The sequence below is a fragment of the Globicephala melas genome, chromosome 9 (genome assembly GCF_963455315.2).
Source record: "Globicephala melas chromosome 9, mGloMel1.2, whole genome shotgun sequence".
NCBI classification, from domain to species: domain Eukaryota; kingdom Metazoa; phylum Chordata; class Mammalia; order Artiodactyla; family Delphinidae; genus Globicephala; species Globicephala melas.
The window spans coordinates 14,609,064-14,624,710 of record NC_083322.1 but is presented as its reverse complement, the minus strand read 5'-3'; the positions used below and the strand labels follow the sequence as shown (position 1 = coordinate 14,624,710).

Below are 15,647 nucleotides of genomic sequence, written 5' to 3'. Positions count from 1 at the left end.
AAAAAAAAAAAGCTGTGATTGCCCAGCAGTGAAGAACACTGGAGCGAGTCCGTCAACAGCTGGGTGCCACCGTCTGGATTCATGCTAAGGCACCAGTTTCACCCACCATTGCTTTCGCACCTTGGTGCAAGGGTCAACTGAATGAGAGAAGTCAGATAACAATATTATTATAAAAAATAGTTTTGACCTGACAGACCTCCCTGAACGGTTCTCAAGGACCTTCTAGGGATCTAAGAATCTCACCCTGAGAACCACTCTTCTAAAGAAATTTAAGAATAAAAAAAGATGATAATTTAATTACAGTTTCTTGCAAATGACAGTTAACTAGTAATTAACAGATTATACCTGTTCGATGAGAAAGTACACCAACTTGCCCTTACCCTATACTGTGATTTCTGGAGTACAGCTCATAAACTGAAACTCAGGCTACCTATATTAATCTCTTTAAATAAATGCTGCTGTTTTAGATTGACCTCGGAAACAGATGTCTGACCTCTCTGGCCTTACATATCTAAGAGCTTAGCCAATGCACACTCCTTCTTCCAGATCTGTAAACTGGAGCTCACCTAACCTAATCATAATCTCTGGACCATCCACCCAGGAACTATCTCTTGTCCTTTACTTATTTCTGCTTTACCCAGTCAATAAGCACCCTCCTGCCTACATTTGCATCCTTTTAATCCTAAATTGTGTGCTCAGATAGTTCAGTACACTCCAAATACTCTAGAATCTTTTATCTTGGGTGACCATAAAATTTATTATCCAAACCAGAACACTTTTGAGAGTGAAATTTATTAATAATTACACTGAACAACAGCTGTAAATTAGGACAGAACTGGGCAAGTCAGGTCACCTGGTCCCCCTATCATTAGCTTCTGCCCGGGATCACCTAATCTCCACCTGTTCCCTTTGTTGCTTTTGGACCACAAAGCACTGCCTTGGTGGGGGAGGAGGGTTGGGGAAAAATAAAAGAAACCCTGCTGAAAATGAGGGCAAATAAAAGAAAAATAAAGAAAAAGTGGGTTTCCCTGGTGGCGCAGTGGTTAAGAACCCGCCTGCCAATGCAGGGGATACGGCTTTGAGCCCAGGTCCGGGAAGATCCCACATGCCGTGGAGCAGCTAATCCCGTGCGCCACAACTACTGAGCCTGGGCTCTAGAGTCCGCGAGCCACAACTACTGAGCCCACGTGCCACAACTACTGAAGCCCGGGCACCTAGAGCTCGTGCTCCCCAACGAGAGAAGCCACCGCAGTGAGAAGCCACACACCGCAACAAAGAATAGCCCCCGCTTGCCACAACTAGAGAAAGCCCGCACACAGCAACAAAGATCCAATGCAAACAAAAATAAATAAATAATAAATAAATTTTTAAAAAAAGAAAAAGGAGGAAGCAGATAACATTCCTACTTCTGTGTGACTTCCGATCATTAAAGGGATAGTGGAATATGATTTCTGAGACTAAATCTGTTTATCTACAATTCCTTCACTGAAATAAATCAACTGTCTATTCACATGTGGGTCTGAATTACCAACCCTCTCTTCTGTTCTAATAGTCTATTTGTCTTGCTTTATACCACACTCTTAATTCCTTGACAGTAATTTATAACATTTAGAACAATCCTAACATCTTATTCTTCTTTCTCAAAGTGTCTTGGCTGTTCTTGGCCCTTTGCATTTCCACATACATTTCAGAGTGAGTTTGTCAATTTCCAGGTATTAAAAAACCCAACAAACTACTGGGATTGTGAATGGGACTGCAATAAATCTATAGATCACTGGGGGAGAACTGACATTTAAAAAATACTGAGTTGCACAATCCATGAATATCTTTCTTTAGAAGGCTTGAATATCTTCAGTTAGATTTATCCTGAGGTATTTTATATTTTTGAACGCTATTTTATATAGTATCTTTAAAATTGTTTATTTTCTGTAACTGCTCATAAACAGAACAGATTTTTGTATACTGGTCTTATAATGCTGTATACTGATCTCTGTAATCTTCGTATCCAGCTACCTTGTAATTTAACTATCTTGCTACTTAGCCATCTTGCTAAAGTCGCTTACTTCTAACAATTCATGTGTTGACATTTTAGTTTTTTCTGCTACAAAATTATATCATCTGTGAATAATAACAGTATTATTTCTCTCTTTGAATTCCTTACTCCTTTTGTTTCTTTTTCTTGCCTTATTACACTGGCCAGGACCCCACAGGGCAATGCCGAATGGAAGTGATGCAAGCCGGCCTCTTTGTCTCGCTCTTGCTCTGAAGAGGAAAGCTTTTAACATTTCACCATTAAGCAATATTTGCCAAGATACCTTATTATCAGATTACTATCAGTCTGCTCCTATCCTGTGTTTGCTAAGATTTTTACCATGTATGGATGTTGAACTTTATCAAATGTTGTATCTATTGAAATGAGAACATTTTTCTCCTTTATTCACCGCAAAGTGGAGAATTACAATGATTTTTAAAAATTTTAAACTACTCTTGCAATGCTGGAAAAAAATCCAATTTGATTATGATATGATAGATATCCTATTGATTATATTGCTGGATATACTTGCTAATGTATAGTTTCAAATTTTTTGGCATCTATGGTCAGGAGTGAAACTGGCCCTTAATGTTTCCTTTCTTACAATGTCCTTGTCCTTCTTGTCTTTGGTATCAAAGTTATGCTGGTCTCATAAAATGAGTTGAGGAGTGTTTTCTCTTTTTTCTGTTCTTTAGAAGAGTTTGTATGACATTGGTATCTTTTACTCCTTCAGTGTTTGGTAGAATTCACTGTTGAAGCCACCTGGCCCTGAAGTTTCCTTTGTGGGAAGAATTTTAATAATGACTTTAATCTCAATAGTTATAGGACTATTCAGGTTTTCTCTTTCTAGGAATTTTTCAAAGAACTAACTTTCAGCTTTGTTGGTCCTCTCTAGTATGGTATTTGTTTTCTACTTCATTAATTTCTATTCTTATTTTTATTATTTCCTTCCTTCTACTTCCCTAGGTTTATTAGGTCTTTTTTTTAACATTGAGACAGACACTTAGATTATTGATTTTCAGCCATTTTTCTTTTCAAATATATTTTGATTCTTTCAAGGCATCAAAGTGCCCCACTAACATGGCTTTACATGTACCACACAACTTTCAATATGGTGCATTTTTAAGCAAGCCTCATGAGTCCGTCAAAAGTTTTGCTCAGCTTCTCAGTCACCTCCTCTGGAATCAGCAGGTATCCGCGGGAGAAAGGCAGGGCTCATCTCTCTGGATTTGCTAGATCTTGGCCCCATACTGCTTCACTGCCCTGTCAGCCACCTGGTTTTTTGTTTTTATTTTTAAATCTTGTCTAGCTTTTCCAGTTATCATCAGCAAATTATCTAGTCTGTCACTACTGGAAGCAGGACTTAAATTCCAACTTTTTTCCCCCTCTTCTGGTTAGATCAAGATAACACACAACTCAAGAGTTTTTCATCTGCTCACATTAGCTAAAAGAAACAAATCTGCAAAATTTAAGAAACAGCATATGTGAGAAAGTCCTGATACATTTTCTCCTAAAAACCTTACCTTGGTAATGGGCCTGATGGGGGAGCCATTCCATAGTCTTCATATCTCTGGAAGAAATTCAAAAGAAGATGAAGATTAACATTCAATACTTATTATAAAGTGACAACAGCAAACTTACAAATTTAGATTTGCAGGATCAACTTCCAAGAGAATTATTTTCTCATAAAAAGTTAGCATGCTATCAGGGCATTCTGCCATCAAGTAATGCTAGAAGTTTCAGTTTGGGGAACTGGGCTAATAAACACACAACTAGTTTCTAGACCTTTCTTTCTTTTGTGAAAATATTAATAACAGACAGGGTTTCTGCACCTGCTCTTCTCTGTAGGCTTATCCTCTACAAACCTGTATCTTCTGCTAAAAAGGTGGTCCTTAAATGGCCACATTTAGTACAAATGACTCTATCAACATGGGCCACAATGGTCACCAGATCTAGTGGGTGCCCAACAGCAATTCAAATACACTCAAGAAACTAAACAATGCAAATGCTGTACCATGTTGTAGAATGCTATAAAAAGAGAAAGAATATAAAGAGAACCATAAGTTAGACCCTAAAGGGTGAAGTGAACACCTTCAGTTTCTGACAGTTTTCTAGTACCAAGGAGGCCCAGCCAATACTCCCTGCCCTTAAATTCCATAAGGTGTCCATGTATCCTTCAATCAACTCTTTTTACTTGAACTAACTTGCACTAACCAAGTGCTCTTTCACTGAAGCAAGAGGGCACCAGAATTTATTTTTTTTTTTTGGCTGCGCTGGGTCTTCATTGTTGTGCGCAGGCTTTCTCTAGTTGCGGCGAGCAGGGGCTACTCTTCGTTGCGGTGCTCGGACTTCTCACTGCGGTGGCTTCTCTTGCTGCAGAGCATAGGCTCTAGGCATGCAGGCTTCAGTAGTTGTAGCACACGGGCTCAGTAGTCGTGGCATGTGGGCCCTAGGGCACACGGGCTTCAGCAGTTGTGGCATGTGGGCTCAGTAGCTGTGGCTCTTGGGCTCTAGAGCATAGGCTCAGTATGTGGCACCTGGGCTTCGTTGTTCCGTGGCATGTGGGATTTTCCCCGACCAGGGATCGAACCCGTGTCCCCTGCATCGGCAGGCAGATTCTTAACCACTGTGCCACCAAGGAAGTCTCCCAGATTTAAAGAAACCTAGACCTATGTTGCATTCCTCATGAAATCAACATACCTTAACCCTAGCATACGCGGGACTCGGATTTTAACACTTCTTTTCAACAACTATGAACCATTATTTTGGAATCAGGTATTTTAGCAGGACAGTAACTCTGGACAGCATCCATCCAACTCCAGTCAGTTTAAACCAATAGGTTGTCCAGGATCAGGAGCTCCAAGTTAAGTTAGTAAGTCAGCCTTGCTTCTGGATCTGCTCTAATATTAGATCTTTATTTTTCTAAGCTGCCATTTACTGAATTATTATTTTGTTATGCACTGTATGAACACTAACTCAGGCCCACAGCAACACAAAGAAGTGCTCACTATCTCTGTTTACAGATGAAACCAACATACAAGGAAGTTAAACAATTTCCTCCTAATTTATCTTTCTGAAATGCTTTTAACCACTGGGCTGCACCACCCATAATTCCTAAAACCAGACTTTCCCTCCTGAATAAATCGCTACTTTGCGGGGTTTGGTGCGGGGGGGTGGGGAGTAGGAGCTTTGGAGTCAGACACACTGACCAAACTACTCCACTTCTCTTGGTATATTTCCTTAGGCCAAGAAGTACAGAACAATCTCTGTACCTCACAGAGTTCTGAAGGGATTATTAGACATGAAACTGTGCTCAAATTACTTCACTTCTGACCCTCACTGCTTCCCCTCCCTTGGCAAAGGGACAAAGATTAGAACCCTGTAGAGTTCCTCAACTGAGGTAAAAAAGCCAAAGGGGATTATGGAAGAAGAAAGAAATAGGATGAAAAGAAGTGTCAATTCCTTTTGCAAATAATTAAACAGAAATCTGAGACTGGATAAAGATTATTTACAGTGGCCCTTGTGCTTTCAGCACAGTTTGGACTTTTTAAACATAGTCACATGCAAAATAAAACCAAAAACAAGGATCAAGTCTTAACAGTTTACCTATCAGGATTTCAAAAGATCTAATAAGTGATAAACTAAAAGAAAATCAATGCAAAGTAGCTATCTACTCTTTAACTGTTTTATTACTGTAGTGCTAGGCATTTCCAATCTATTGTAGTCAGAAAAAGGATACTAGGGCTTCCCTGGTGGCGCAGTGGTTGAGAGTCCACCTGCCGATGCAGGGGACACGGGTTCGTGCCCCGGTCCGGGAGGATCCCACATGCCGCGGAGCGGCTGGGCCCGTGAGCCATGGCCACTGAGCCTGCGCGTCCGGAGCCTGTGCTCCGCAACGGGAGAGGCCACAACAGTGAGAGGCCCGTGTACCGCAAAAAAAAGGATACTATTTTTCTAGAGACTACATGCCCCCAGTGAAAAGGTTGTAAAAAAAATCGCAGACAGACGGCAGGCATTTCCTTTAAGTGGGTCACACGTGTAAAAAAGTTTGGAGGACAAAAGAGAACTTTAAGGTTTCAATCAGCTAGGCGAACAAATATCCCTTTTTAATGCATCCTTTCTTTCTATACAGTATAAAACAAGTCAAGAGAGCAAGAAAGGCAAGTGGTGAGTGGAGTCTGGAGGGGCCTGAGGTAAAGCAACCAGACGGTAAGGTCTGCTCGTAAAATATCTTAGCTCAGGTATTCACACCTGCTACTTAGAGGACAACTCCACGGAGGTTAACTTTACTCAGGAAAGCAGAAATACCACCTATTAAGCGGCCTGACTCACCAACGTATAACTAACATCTTTACGCTGGCAAGAAAAGAATTAAAAATGTCATCAGATGGTAAATAAAGGTTCATGGGGTAACTGAAGGCACCCTGAAATCCACATTCCTGTGGTTTTTCACCACAGTCAGCAGGAGCAAATAAACGGTGATCAGGTTCCTCCTGCCAACAAACAGTAACTTTACAACCAATTTATAAACACGGTGAAGTTACATTAGAGATGCCCAAATACAACCAATGATTCTGATTTTCCACTAGATTAAGTTGCTACCACTCCCATCAAAATATGAAGGGTAACATCAAAAGTTCACATCCAAACCACTCAATAAGAGTATTTATAAAAATCTTGCCACGGGTCTGCGTTGTTGGTTAAGATGGAGGCGTAAGGCATTATCACGGAATCGTTAATCTGCAACACGCATGAACAATGAGGAAAGAATAAAAATAGTAATACAGATCTGTCAAAAATTACTGCTCCACTCGATCAGCAGAAACCAAGCAAGTAAATAAGTGGGTAAGATATGCCCTAAACCGAGAAAAGCAGTGGCCAAGGGGGGAAAGAAAGATCCTGGCAGCACAGTGTGGCCCCTAACTTAATAAGAATAGCCATTCCTCTTTCTAACTTCAAAGATGTGGTAATAAAACAACACAATGGGAGACCACAGAACTATGGAAATAATGTGAGGACCAAAATAATGCCAGTATGACTTTAAAAAATCAACTAATGGGGAAAAGAACAGATACGGTTTAAAAGCAAATCAATGCCACAGAGAAAAGGCCCACGATAACCATAACTGAAGGCAGAGAAAAAAGAACAAAGTAGCTAAAGCAACTAGAGATAAATGATAGATACAGAAAAGAGACCAAGATGAGCCAACATAAAAATAATTGGTACCTTCAACTCCGATAAATAGAACAGAGTAAGACAATTATTTCAGAAATAAAAGAAAAGAAAGTTTCCCTGAAGTGAATGAAAGAACTGAATCCAAAGATAAAATGGATGTTGGTTATTAAGGGCGGAAAATGATTCAGAAAAAGTGGTTGAATGCCAAGAACTATTTACGCTTCCTAGAGGCTATGACATATACATCTTCTATCAGAAAGGGAGAGATTAAGATGGCCACAAATTTCTGCGCGGAACAATTCAAGGAGCAAAGAGAAGCAACATGGAGATGCCAGCAGCAAACAAGTTCAGGTCGGGAAGTGAGATGAGAGCTCTCCTTTTGGAAAAACGCGACTAAGCAAAAAGGCTCCTGGAAGGTCTCCCTCTTCACTCCAAGTCCTCCTGTCACCCACAGGATGCATGTACTGTGTTAGCCTCTCAGCTTCTCAGTCTGCTCAACACCAATAAACAGCATTTCACTTGTCAGCCACCACCCTGACATCCTACTTTCAAGACCACAGGCAGGGAGATGACTAGGAAACCTTCCAATAATCTTGGTGAGAGATGATGATGGCTCCGACCAGTGTAATGCAGTGGGTAGATTTGAGAGGAAGAATCTACAAAGCTCCAGCATGTTTACTTGCCCACTACTTTCCCTTTCAGTGTATCGTCTATCATCGCTTCAAATGCACACTCTGATCTGCACAACATCTCTTCCCAGTTGTCCTTTCATCACACATGCCTGATAAAGCCCCAGCTGCAGATCACTCCAACTGCCTGTTTTCTCCTTGCTACACCTGGGTATCTGAATGCTGATAAACAGAACTACAGGACTTTAATCTGTGCCACTATAACTTCACGATCGTCAGTCTGAACAGCGGCCTCAATGCTAAGTAATTACGCCATCCCTAATCTGTTTTCTCTCATTCTCCACGATAAGTATTTCAAATTTCTACTCTCCCTCAACCTTGCCTTGCCTTGCCACACTTGTCTCATTCTCAACATATGACTCTGCTTTCTCTACTGTGAGAATAGAAACCATGAGATGGGTGGTCCTGCAATGTACTGCCACCCAACTACAAACCGGATTGTACTTGCACCCAATTCTTTCTCCCTCCCATTAAACTGGAAGAAATATATCCCTTCATTTCTGAAGATAATTCCTCCACCAGTACTCTGGATCCCCTTTCCTGTATCGGCAAGCTCTCCTCCTACACTGGCTCAGTGCCATCAGCAATTAAACATGCTGAAGCCATGTTGATTCTTCCTCTCTTGCACTGTGACAAACCACTCTCCAGTGTAAAATGAGAGCAATCTTTCCAAAAGGCACACCTAATGATGTCTCTAGCCTGCTCAAAACCCTTCAGGATCCAGGCACTGCCCTCAGGATGAGGTCTAGGCTCCTAACCTCTCCGCTTCTTCCTTTCCCTCTCCTCCCTCACATCTCACCACTTTTACTTCCCACTTCCCATTAGTTCCCCAGAACTAATTTCAAGGGTTGACTGCATCCCTGCTATCAATTACTGAAAGAGGAGTGTTGAAATCTCTGACCAGAATTGTAGATTTGTTTATACATGCATGCAGTTCTGTCAGTTTTTGCTTCACGTATTTTGAAGCTCTATTACTAGGCACATAAACATTTAAGATTTTTATGACTCTTTTGTTTTGTGTAAAAAGATCCATTTATTCTAAAATTCTTTTTATTTACACTTTTTTAAAAAACATCTTTATTGGAGTATAATTACTTTACAATGTTGTGTTAGTTTCTGCTGTATAACAAAGTGAATCAGCTATATGTACACATATATCCCCATATCCCCTCCCTCGTGCGTCTCCCTCCCACCCTCCCTATCCCACCCCTCTAGGTGGTCACAAAGCACCGAGCTGATCTCCGTATGCTATGCGGCTGCTTCCCACTAGCTATCACTTTTACATTTAGTAGTGTATATATGTCAAAGTTACTCTCTTACTTCGTCCCAGCTTACGCTTCCCCCTCCCCATGTCCTCAAGTTCATTCTCTATGTCTGCATCTTTATTCCTGTCCTGCCCCTAGATTCATCATAACCTTTTTTTTTTTAAGATTTTATATATATATATGTGTGTGTGTGTGTGTGTGTGTGTGTGTGTGTGTGTGTGTGTTAGCATACAGTATTTGGTTTTCTCTTTCTGACTTACTTCACTCTGTACAACAGACTCTAGGTCCATCCACCTCACTACAAATAACTCAATTTTGTTTCTTTTTATGGCTGAGTAATATTCCATTGTATATATGTGCCACATCTTCTTTATCCATTCATCTGTCGATGGACACTTAGGTTGCTTCCATGTCCTGGCTATTGTAAACAGTGCTGCAATGAACACTGTGGTACATGTCTCTTTTTGAATTATGGTTTTCTCAGCGTATATGCCCAGTAGTGGGATTGCTAGGTCATATGGTAGTTCTCTTTTTAGTTTTTAAGGAACTTCCATACTGTTCTCCATAGTGACTGTATCAATTTACATTCCCACCAACAGTGCAAAAAGGTTCCCTTTTCTCCACACCCTCTCCAGCATTTACTGTTTGTAGATTTTTTTGATGATGGCCATTCTGACTGCTGTGAGGTGATACCTATTGTAGTTTTGATTTGCATTTCTCTAATGATTAGCGATGTTGAGCATTCTTTCATGTGTTTGTTGGCAATCTGTATATCTTCTTTGGAGAAATGTCTATTTAGGTCTTCCACCCATTTTTGGATTGGGTTGTTTTTTTTTTTGATATTGAGCTGCATGAGCTGCTTGTATATTTTGGAGATTAATCCTTTGTCAGTTGCAAATATTTTCTCCCATTCTGAGGGTTGTCTCTTCGAAGATTTTTATGACTTCTTGATGAACTGGCCACTTTATTACTATGAAATAATCCTCTTTATCCTTGTTAATATTCTTTACCATGAGAACTGTTTTGGCTAATGTTAGTATAGCCACTCCAGGTTTTGTGATGAGCGTTAGCAATGGTATATCCTTCCTCATACTTTTAACCTACTCGTGCCTTTATATTTAATGTGGGTGTCTTGTAAGCAGCGGATAAGTGGATCTTGCTTTTTATCCAATCTGACAATCTCTGCCCTTTAATGGGGATATTAAACTGTTCATATTTAATATGATTACCGACAGGTCTGGATTTAAATCTACCATCTTGGTACCTGCTTTCTATTTGTCCCATCTGTTCCTTGTTCCCCTTTTCCTCTTTTTCCACCTTCTTTTGGACTACCTTTTTATTATTTCATTTTTACTCCTTTGTTGGCTTATTAGCTACAATTATTTTTTTTTTAGTGGTTGCTTTAGGGTATATGTTATATATTTTTCACCTATCACAGTCTACCTTCAAGTGCTATTATTCCACTTTGCGCATGGTGTAAGAACATTAAAACAGTCCCCTTCTACTTCTCCCCATCTGGTCTGGGTGCTATAGTTTTCAGACATTTTACTTCTACCCCACAATACTTTGTTACTACTTTGCTTTAAACAGTCAATTACCTTTTTAAAAGATTTAAATAATGAAGAAAAAAGTTTCCTACGATTACCCACATATTTACATTTCTAGTGCTTTTCATTCATTTATGAAGGTCCAGATCTTTATCTGGTATATTTTACTTCTGCCTAAAGGACTTTCTGTAACATTGCTTGTAAAGCAGGTCTGCCAGTGATGCATTCTTTCAGCTTTTGTGTGTCTGAAAAAGGTTTTATTTCACCTTAGTTTTTAAAAGAGGTCTTCACTGGATATAGAATTCTAGGTTGACAGTTTTTTCTTTCAGTTCTTTAAATATTTGTTCCACTGTTTTCTGGACAATGAGAATTCTGCTGTCATCCTTACTTTTGTTCCACTGTATGTTATCTGCCCTTTTTCTCTGGATAATTTAAAGATCTTTATCACTTATTTTAAGCAATTTCATCGTATTTTTGGTATCGTTTTCCTCATATTTCTTGTGCATATGGTTCATCAAATTTGTGGATCTGCAGATTTACAGTTTAAATCAAATTCAGAAAAAATTATTCCTTTATTTCTTTCTGACACCCTCTCTGCTCCTTCAAGAACTCCAATTACATGTATATTAGTCTACTTAAAGTTGTCCCACAGCTCACTAATGAGCTATTCATCTTTTAGTCTAATACTTACTCTCTTTGTTTCATGTTGTATAGTCTTTATTACTATGCATTCAGGCTTACTAATCTTTTCTTCTGCAAATCTAATCTGCCATTTATCCCATCCAGTACATATTTTTCATCTCAGACATTATAGTTTTCATTTCAAAATTTGATTTGTATCCTTTAATATTTTCAATGCTTCTAATTAATATGTTCACTCTTTCCTCTAGTTTCTTGAACATACAGAACTCCATTATAATTCTTTTAATATCTCTGTCTACTAATGCTACCATCTATGCCATTTTCTTGCTTCTCTGCTGGTCTGGTTAGTTTGATTGGATGCCAGATTTTGAGTATTAAGTTGACCTTGCTGGATACTGTATAGTTTTGGTTTTCTTTATAAATATTCTTGAGCTTTGTTCAGGTTCAGGTCTTACTTTTTTTCTGTGTTAGGTAGAATGAGAGCAGCTCTGAGCACTCTAATCGAGGCTCCATGAATTATGAGGTCTTTCACACTGGTACAAAAGAAACTGTATTAGTCATCTCAGGCTGCCATAACAAAATATCACAGATTGGGTGGCTTAAATAACAGAAATTTACTTTTTCACAGTTCTGGAGGCTGGAAAATCCACAATCAAGTTTCCAGCAGGGTTCAGTTGTTGGTGAGAGTTCTCTTCCTGGTTTGTGGACAGCTGCCTTCTTGTATTCTCATATGGTGGAGAGAGAGCTCTGGCATCTCTTTCTCTTCTTGTAAGGGCATCAGTTCTATCAGATCAAGGTTCCAACCTTATGACCTCATTTAACCTTAATTTCCTCCTTCAGGACTCTATCTCCAATATATTCGCATGGGGGTTTAGGCTTCAACATACAAACTTGGGGGGAATACAATTCAGCCCACAGCAGGAACATATTCCCACGCTTATGTGAGCTCTGAGGATTGTTCCCGCTAATCTTTTGGGAGTAGTTCTGTACTTAAAACTGGTCAGTACTCAAGTGAAGATTCCATGCAGCTCTCTGGAATTCTCTCTCTGTGCATCTCTCTGCTTTCCTGCACTGTCTATTGTGAACTCTAGCTGCCTTTTCCTCCCCAGACTCTCAACTCTGTTTTCTCAACTCAGGGAGACCACTGAGCTCTGCCTGGGGTCTTCCGCCCTGCACCGTAGCTAGAAACTCTCTCAAGACTAGAAACTCTCTCAAGACAGTTGGGGTGACTGTAGGGTTCTACTCATCTCTAACGACCAATGTTGTGAAAACCCACAGATTTTGTTCAGTTACTTTAGTTGTTTCTGGAGAGAAGGTAAATCTAGATCCTTTCCTCCGTCTTGTCCAGAAGAGGGAGTCTGTACCAGACACTTTCACTTCTGTGTCTCTGATAGCTTCCCCACTACCTGAAATATTCTTCTTTAATTGATAACCACTAATGACCCTCAGACTTCCACTTAGATTTCGTTTTGTCTATAAAATCCTTCCCAAGCACTTTCAGTCAAGTGCTCCCCCCACATACTTTCCTCTTGCCATGACACCTGCCACACTGTGCTGTACGAAGTTACTGCTTCAACTGTCCACATACCCGCACTGGGACGTAAGAGCTGGAGTAGTGCATCACGCACCTCTGTTTCCCGAGCACCCAGAACATGGCAGGTGCTCCATAAATATATTTGAATGAATAAACAAATGAGAGAAGCTTAAACAGACAGCAGCTATAGTCAAATTCATTTCATCACCGAGTTTTGTTCAGTATCATCCATTTCCTTAAAGATTATAAACTACCAGTTACAATTATATACCAACTGTAATTATGAAGTAGTTTAATAGTTATTGTTGAAACTATCTATATTTTTATATTTAAAACAACAATGACCAGATTGAATATTTTTCCCCGCATGGTAGCCGTTATCTATACCTCAGGCCCACCATGTCTTGAAGGAAACAATCTATTGAGAAGAGCATACTTTCAAAATTCATACCAATTTCAGAGATGAAAATTCTTTTAACATATGTTTATTACCACCCAATTTAACCTTAATATGATTAACAAAATTAGAGGAACCCTGTATAAACACTCCTTGAAGAAGAAATTTAAATTGTAACCTATTAACATCTTTCCAGAGTCAAATGTTTCAGTCTGATCGTTTAATCTGAAATTAGCAAAAAATAATATTTAATGCTACATCCTTGAGTTCTACTTCTTCTCCGTGACTTGAGAAGGTACATTTGAAAGGTCTGACTGAATACGAAAAACATAAAGGATCACAAAGACAGATGAAACACTGAAATGTCAACTCCCAAGATGGAAATCTGGTATTTGAAAAGAACTGCTTGGCTACTTGTGGACTAGCTGCCTACACCCAGACCCTCACCTCACCTCTTCAGTCCCAGGTGGCCTACACAAAGAAACTTAATGATTCTAGTACATTCTTAACTGTACCTCTTATGGAGACATCAATGAGAATATATTTTGACACATACTCCACCTATATTTCATGATAACAAAGGGAACTCAGGAAGATACCTGCACAAAACACCTGAGTTGCACAAAAGAATGCTTTCAACACTGAGTATTAACCTAGAAGATAATAAAAACTAAGACTCATCATCCAAGCTTTAATTCCAATCAAATCCAACAAGAGTATTGCAGGGATCCTGAAAACGAGGCAGTCAGGCAACAAAGCTCCGACATCTTGCCCATAAGAGAATTCTAGAAGGTCCACACTTACACTGCATGGGTTGTTGGCCGTCTGAGCTGGGCTGTAGAAGGACCCCCACTGGGTGGCTCGTCTCTCTTCCCGGGAAGGGGTGCTGTTCACAGGCAGGCCGGCTGGGACCCCAGGGCCTGCAGCTGCAGTGTTAGGGGGCTGGCTGCTGGGGGCCACGAGGGCAAAAGCATCATCCAGGAGGGAGTGCATGGTCTGCCGCGCCTCCTCGATGGACGGCTGGGGCGGGATGTACTGGGAGGCCGGGAAGGGCAGGCCTGGATACCTCCCCAGCTCAGCTGAAGACGGTGTCTGCACATCTGCTGGGAGGTCGGGATCAGACTATAGTGGGGGAAACAGCAAAGTGAAGAATCAGACACGAGCTTCTGTGGAGACCCAGAAACAAAACTCTAGGACTGAAAAAGAATTTAACAATTTTCACTGACATTGAGGAATGGGTTTACCATAAGAATTTTTCAAATCACAGCTGAGGAATGTGCATTACCTTTCATGGAGGCAAAAAGTTTGAATCAGAAGAAATAAAAAAGTAAAATTATTCCACAGTCATTTGTCCAGCAAAACTCAATCAACTCCCTGAAATGTATCTCAGTACCTGGAAGTGCACATGTTTTCCTGAAAGCCCCTAGCAACCAAAAATGATGTGTCAGAGTCTATATATTAAAATACCTAGTTGACTTTCCCTAGATACAGAAACCCAAAACTAAAGCAGTCTATTGACTATTAAAAATAGGAAGAATGCACCTATTGTTGTGTAGGTGTATTCGCCCTATACACCCGCAGAAGAGTTCAAAGGCACCACGATATTATAACTACGTGTGTATAAACCATTTTAATACCTATTACGACAACTCTTTACAAACAGTAAATAGTGTCAATTATTTGTTCAGAAACTAACTTCTTTTAAATGGTGGTATCCCTGGATAACATGAGTCAACAAGAAAAGTTTAAATTATATTCTATACCCACTGTCAAAGAGGCAGGGACATAAGTAACAATTAAGATTTTTTAAAAATCTTATTTCCTGATACTACCTTCTGAGCCAAATGTTGTCATAATATATACTCGGTAAACTGTAAGAAACAAAACAAGGAACCAATGGAAGAAGAGGCCTTCCTGGTCTCAGTGGCCCCAGAAGGCCAAACATCACAATGACTACAACTGACACACTGAAAAGAGAAGAGGTTCTGCTGGTGGGGGCTGGTGACCCCTCGTTGGATCACTCTGCATGAGGGCCAAAGGAAGGCATTCCCATATCGCTTTGGATCAGTGAGTCTCTTACAAAGAAAATCTCTCTTGCAGAGACACGTCCTTCCTCTTAGCCAACTGCCTAAAATGCTTCGTAATGACTATGGTCTGTCCAGCAATGATCCGTTATTATTCACACCAGTGTCAAACACTTAACAGCAGCAGCTGCTTAACTCCAAATAGAAAGAAAACCAGATAACGTACTGGCAAACCCACCAACAGCTCACAGACCTGTTTTGCTTAGCCCACACCAGTCTTTAAAAAATAGATGGGCAATATTTTAAAAATCTGAAAATTTCCTACTAAAACTCAAAGAGTTC

The 15,647-nt window shown here is 40.0% G+C and overlaps 1 protein-coding gene across 2 annotated transcripts in view; it reads right to left on the bottom strand.

Annotated features, from left to right (window-relative positions):
- Window positions 1-15,647, bottom strand: part of LOC115851733 (zinc finger CCCH-type antiviral protein 1-like) — a 184,598-nt gene that overhangs the window by 22,274 nt on the left and 146,677 nt on the right. For both annotated transcript variants that reach the window (XM_060305258.1, XM_030853948.2), the window contains 2 exons: window positions 14,086-14,403; window positions 3,556-3,602 (listed from right to left, as the gene is read on the bottom strand). In XM_060305258.1, the coding sequence (XP_060161241.1) occupies window positions 3,556-3,602; window positions 14,086-14,403 (365 nt within the window). The remainder of the gene's footprint in view (window positions 1-3,555; window positions 3,603-14,085; window positions 14,404-15,647) is intronic.